The 5,599-nt window shown below is 44.7% G+C and overlaps 1 protein-coding gene across 1 annotated transcript in view; it reads left to right on the top strand.

The window, feature by feature from the left end:
• Nucleotides 1-1,713: 1,713 nt before the first annotated feature.
• The window catches only part of SERLADRAFT_353365 (uncharacterized protein), a gene marked incomplete at both ends in the record, with an annotated part of 5,352 nt that continues 1,466 nt past the window's right edge, over nucleotides 1,714-5,599 (top strand). The window contains 16 exons of the mRNA XM_007324754.1: nucleotides 1,714-2,202; nucleotides 2,265-2,864; nucleotides 2,922-3,099; nucleotides 3,154-3,477; nucleotides 3,539-3,654; nucleotides 3,703-3,840; nucleotides 3,905-3,988; nucleotides 4,041-4,513; nucleotides 4,572-4,592; nucleotides 4,640-4,667; nucleotides 4,718-4,826; nucleotides 4,880-4,926; nucleotides 4,982-5,015; nucleotides 5,064-5,093; nucleotides 5,150-5,307; nucleotides 5,398-5,558. Of these exons, the coding sequence (XP_007324816.1) occupies nucleotides 1,714-2,202; nucleotides 2,265-2,864; nucleotides 2,922-3,099; nucleotides 3,154-3,477; nucleotides 3,539-3,654; nucleotides 3,703-3,840; nucleotides 3,905-3,988; nucleotides 4,041-4,513; nucleotides 4,572-4,592; nucleotides 4,640-4,667; nucleotides 4,718-4,826; nucleotides 4,880-4,926; nucleotides 4,982-5,015; nucleotides 5,064-5,093; nucleotides 5,150-5,307; nucleotides 5,398-5,558 (2,990 nt within the window). The remainder of the gene's footprint in view (nucleotides 2,203-2,264; nucleotides 2,865-2,921; nucleotides 3,100-3,153; nucleotides 3,478-3,538; nucleotides 3,655-3,702; nucleotides 3,841-3,904; nucleotides 3,989-4,040; nucleotides 4,514-4,571; nucleotides 4,593-4,639; nucleotides 4,668-4,717; nucleotides 4,827-4,879; nucleotides 4,927-4,981; nucleotides 5,016-5,063; nucleotides 5,094-5,149; nucleotides 5,308-5,397; nucleotides 5,559-5,599) is intronic.

The raw sequence follows: 5,599 nt of genomic DNA, 5'->3' as shown, positions 1-5,599 counted from the left end.
CTGGCCATGCGGGCTAGGCCCCATGACATCATCAGCCACTGTCTCTATCAACTGTATAGTACACATGTACAAACAACTCTGTAGTAGTATATAAACTCCAATAGATCCAGGAGACTCCTCAGCGAGTCCTCCTGTTGTATACCAACTAACTCTCTGAATTCTAAGGGGTAACCACTCCCTCATCATCTTCCTTATAGTGTTGTTCCTGTGTGCGCCAGAGTGAATCTTGGTTGTTACACTTACACTCATACAATCTTGCCATTCCTCTACTAATGCCTTCTTCTCAGACATAGTACGCTTCACAGGAAATTTAACAGGCAATTTGACAGGTGATTCCATGCTAACCAAAACCACTGCAGGTTCAGCGTTCCTTCTTGCTGTCTGTCTCTCACGCCTGCGATGAAGCGTGTTTCTGACATCCGCTACATCATCGAAAGGACAAGGCAAAATGCTCTTGCCAGATAAAATTCTCTGACAACAAACATGCTTAAACAAGTACAATAAACACGAGCAATAAGGGTTACACACATGGGTACGGAGGCAATCACGAATCCATAGCTTTTTACAACACAATCCAATAGCAATACCATGAACCTCTGCAATTGAACACAAATCAGCGATAGAAAAGAACTCGAAATCTTCAACAAGAGTGCACAAAGACGCAGTACTAACTACAAGATAATCCCCTTGTGGATACATGCGTCTCAAATCAATTATTTTCTCGTACATAGAATAGAAGTCAAATCTCTTGCGCAAACATTCACTAGACACAAATGAAGTACCATCCCCTGCCGTGAGTTCATTAGAAGACACGTAAGGAACAGATTCTTATCACAAATTGCAAATCACAACAAGGAAGAGTTAAACATTAAATCAGTCACGCAAAGACAAAAAAAGAGCATTATTCACAGTCAGAATATTAGGGGCCAGGTGAAACCCATCTTCGACAGATACTGTTGGCAAAGATTCAGCTGCCACTTCAACACACATTTGTATTGGTTCTCACATAATTCTCACATGCCCACTTGAAAAGACGCCGCTGACGAGGAAGACGCAGCGCAATGGGAAATCATGATGACAATTGGTAGAGAAATGGCTGTGAGCCAGAGGACCCGAAAGCGATGTACAATTGCGCTAACATTCTCACGCCACAACTGAACCGTCAAATTTCTCGAGGGCAGGATTTATTTTGCCTTACCTTCTGGGCCAGGAAAAAGGTCCTTGGAAAATGCAGCGGACATTTGTGCTTTGGAAACCTGGAACCTACGGGTCCAGGAATTATTTTGGTATTATTAAAATTAAAACTGTAATAATACTGCAAGGTTTTTTTGACATTATTCTGGTATTATTTGGAATTTTCACGCCATAATCCCTCAGTTTTTTTAGTCCTCAAAGTGCAGTGTCTCACAATGGCTATTAATACAGATTGGAAGTACTGTACAGCTGTGATGCCAGTGCCCTGGAGCGATTATACTTAGCGGCTATTTCCACCAATGGGGGATCTTACCATGCTACTATAGCTAATAAGTTACGTTTTACAGCTCAGGTCGTGTCTTCATCACCGCGACCGCGACCGAATACCATCTATTCGGTTTAGCTAGTGTCTGTGATGAGTGCACTTATAAGGACCCTAAGGGTTGTGGACACCAACGTTTGTCTCATACACCCACTTGTCTTTACAGACAATCATATCTGTCGCTATTTTCTGAATCCATGTCGCTCATTTCCTCCTTATGCGTAAGCAAAGACCCACCCCCCCCAAAATCTTCACTTGACGAAGCAGATATCACACCTGAAGTGTCGGCTTCATGGCTGAGTCTTCTTTGGTTTGGGTGGATGACGCCTTTGCTGTCTTTGGGTCACATGCGACCTCTCGAGGCCACTGATTTGTACAAGCTTCCACATGAGCGTACGGCAGCTCAAATAGCAGACAAGATACTAGCATCGTTCGACGAGCGATGTAAAAGGGCTGACGAGTACAACGTACGGCTTACCCGCGGAGACATAGGTCCTGGCTTGAAAGGTTTATGGTGGTCAGCGACAGGCAACCGAGTGGAACGGGAAAGACAGTGGAGGGAAAACGATGGCAAGCGTCAAGCAAGCCTAGTTTTAGCAATCAATGACAGTATCAAGTGGTGGTTTTGGTCAGCTGGAATCCTAAAAGTTATGGGAGATACTGCACAAGTGACAAGCCCGCTTGTTGTTAAGGCAAGTATCTCAAATACCATGTGATCGACCAGACACATTAAACTGGCTCTTGACAGGCTATCGTTATTTTTGCCACAGAGTCCTATGTCAGTCACTTTACTGGCGCACCGGTGCCCTCTATCGGAGTGGGTATCGGCTTGTCATTCGTTCTCCTGGCTTTGCAAGTTGTCAACTCGTGGTGTACCCATCACTTTTACTATCGCAGCATGTCAAGCGGGGTTTTAGTTCGCGGAGGGCTCATTGCAGCTATCTACTCGCGGTCCCTTCGTCTATCTGGTCGAGCTCGTTCCACCCTCAGCAATGGGAAACTTGTGAACCATATCTCTACAGATGTGTCTCGAATTGACTTCTGCCTCGGCTATTTTCACATGTCCTGGAGTGCACCCATCCAACTTGTTATTTGCCTCATATTATTGCTCGTGAACCTGGGTCCTAGTGCACTGGCTGGCTTTGCGGTGTTCGTTGTGGTTACTCCTTTGCAGAGTATCTTCATGACTCGGTTATTCACGTTGAGACGAAGCAGTATGCAATGGACTGATAAACGTTCGAAGCTTCTTCAAGAACTGTTAAGTGGTATCAAAGTCATTAAATTCTTTGCTTGGGAGATCCCATTCCTCAAACGTGTATCTTCCTTCCGACGAGAAGAAATGGGGTGCGTTTATTCATTTAGATTGGATTTTCTATTCCACAAAACTGATAACATGGCTGTCCAGGTACATCCGGTCCCTACTTATCGAGCAGGACTGAGTGCCATGGCTATGTCGTTGCCTGTCCTGTCCTCTGTCGTGGCATTTATTACCTACTCGTTGGCAGGTCATACACTTAATGCAGCTATCATTTTTTCTTCGCTCGCGCTGTTTCAGCTGATTATGATACCATTGATGTTTCTACGTGAGTATTCCAGTCCTCTTCCCTGGTGCAAAGTTTTACGTGCTTTCTTTCTAGCAATGTCGTTGAGTACCATCACTGACGCCCATAATGCTGTCATCCGTCTTCGGGGCGTCTTCGAGGCTGAAATGTTGGATGAGACTGTGGTAATCGATAACGACTTGGACGTTGCTATCAGAGTACAAGGCGCTAGCTTTTCCTGGGACAGCTCTCCCAAGCCTGGAGAACGAGGACAGCCTAAAGGTTTTAACCTGGAGGGGGAAAGCAAAACCCCTGCTCCCACAGCAGATGAAAACAACGATGACGAAGAGAAAATATTCAAGTTGACCGATATTGACTTCTCAATCCCGCGTGGACAATTGTGTGCCATTGTTGGTGCAGGTGAGTATTATGTGGTGGTTTTTTAATATTCTCCAAGTACTCACATATTACTTTTCCTCAGTTGGAGCGGGTAAAACGTCCTTGCTGCAAGGTCTCGTCGGTGAGATGCGTCCAACAGCTGGCTCTGTTGCGTTTGGTGGCACCGTTGGATACTGCGCTCAAACTGCTTGGATTCAGGTGAAAAAATAACCTCAACTCCTTTGACAGTATAATGACCATGTATAGAATACCACGATTCGTGAGAACATTTGCTTTGGGAGGCCATTCGAGGAACAGAGATACTGGAAAGCCATACGCGATGCCTGCTTGGAACCTGATTTGGAGATGCTACCTAATGGTGATCTCACAGAAGTTGGCGAAAAGGTGCGTGCGTTTTCGCAAATTTAGAACGGGGCACTAACCATTGGTTCAATAAAAAATTCACAAGGGTATTTCACTTTCTGGCGGACAAAAACAACGAATCAACATCTGTCGTTCTATCTATTGCGACACTGATATACAGATTTTTGATGTGAGCGCTGCGGAGTTTTTCCTATGTAATTATGTTCAATTATCACCTTTAGGATCCCTTGTCGGCTCTCGACGCCCACGTTGGAAAAGACGTGTTCCAGAATGTTCTTAAGGGAAATCTAGAAGGGAAAACCCGTGTTCTCGTAACGCACGCTCTTCATTTTCTCCCCCAAGTGGATTACATATACACTCTACTTGATGGCCGTATCGCAGAACGAGGCACATATTCCGAGCTCATGGCAAATGATGGCGCTTTCTCCAAGTTTGTCTGTGAGTTTGGATCAAGCGACAAGTCCGACGATAGCGGTTCAAATAACCAGGAAAAAGTAGAAGGTAGGAAAGCGAAAGGTCTTGAAAATGCAGTTCCAGGCAAAGCGATAATGAAGGAAGAAGAAAGGAATACAGGTGCTATTGGTAGTGCTATCTACGGAGAGTTCTTCCGAGCGGGGAACGGACTCATAATCGCCCCTCTATTACTTATTTCTGTGATTCTGATGGAAGGCTGTAGTGTTATGTCGTCATATTGGTACACAGCCTATTTACATGTGATCATAAATTGCTCTGCTCACCCATTATTTACATAGGCTTGTTTACTGGCAAGAAAGGTCCGTTATCGTGGAACGTATTTATGTCTACTTACATTTTTGAATAGGAAATGGCCACAATCCCAGGGTTTCTACGTGCGTCCCAATCGTCAGATGTGGAACCGAGGCTGACTGATAGTTTTTAGATGGGCATATATGCTGGCATCGGTATTTCTCAAGCCTTGAGTAGCTTTTTAATGGGAACTACGTTTGCTTTTTTTGTCATTTACGCTTCACAAGCACTCCATGGTGTGAGTGCAGCGATTTTATCTGTCAACAGCCCTCATCGTTCTTGCTCCCCCAGAAAGCTATAAAACGCGTATTGTATGCACCGATGAGCTTTTTTGAGACGACAGTAAGTAACCTATTTATTATCTACCTCTTTCCCCTGTTTCAACAAAACATATTAGCCACTGGGGCGCATTATGAACCGATTCACCAAAGGTATATATCTTATAGACTCGGTGATTATCCTACTAATCGATAACGTAGACATGGACACACTTGACAATATGCTCGGAGGTATGTAGTCTCCCTGCTTGTATGTCACCGTAGTTAAAGCCTTACCACACATACAGACTCTATGCGACTGCTGGTTGCCACAGGCTCTTCAGCCCTAGGTTCTATCATATTAATATCTGTCATTGTGCCGTGGTTCCTCATTGCGGTCGCTGCCGTTTCTGTATGTTACTTCTACGCCGCGCTGTTCTACCGTTCCAGTGCTAGGGAGCTCAAGGTATTTAATAAGTTCTTTCTGTATAAACCAATCATTGACAAATTCTTCCCTCTGTGTAGCGGCTTGGTCTGTGTGAACTCTTTCTTTCAGATTGCTTGTTTGTCTAATCTAATTCTCTTAGACGCTATCCTGCGGTCGTCATTATATTCTCACTTCTCTGAATCGCTCTCTGGTTTGACCACCATCAGAGCATATGGCGAAATTGCTCGTTTCCAAGCGGAGAATGAGAAACGCGTGGACATCGAGAATCGGTGAGACACGAACTTTGTTGTTACCATCATACGAGCAGGCC

The sequence above is a fragment of the Serpula lacrymans genome (assembly GCF_000218685.1).
Source record: "Serpula lacrymans var. lacrymans S7.9 unplaced genomic scaffold SERLAscaffold_22, whole genome shotgun sequence".
Taxonomy (NCBI): Eukaryota; Fungi; Basidiomycota; class Agaricomycetes; order Boletales; family Serpulaceae; genus Serpula; species Serpula lacrymans.
The sequence above is the reverse complement of the archived record's forward strand: the minus strand, read 5'-3'. Positions and strand labels throughout refer to the sequence as shown.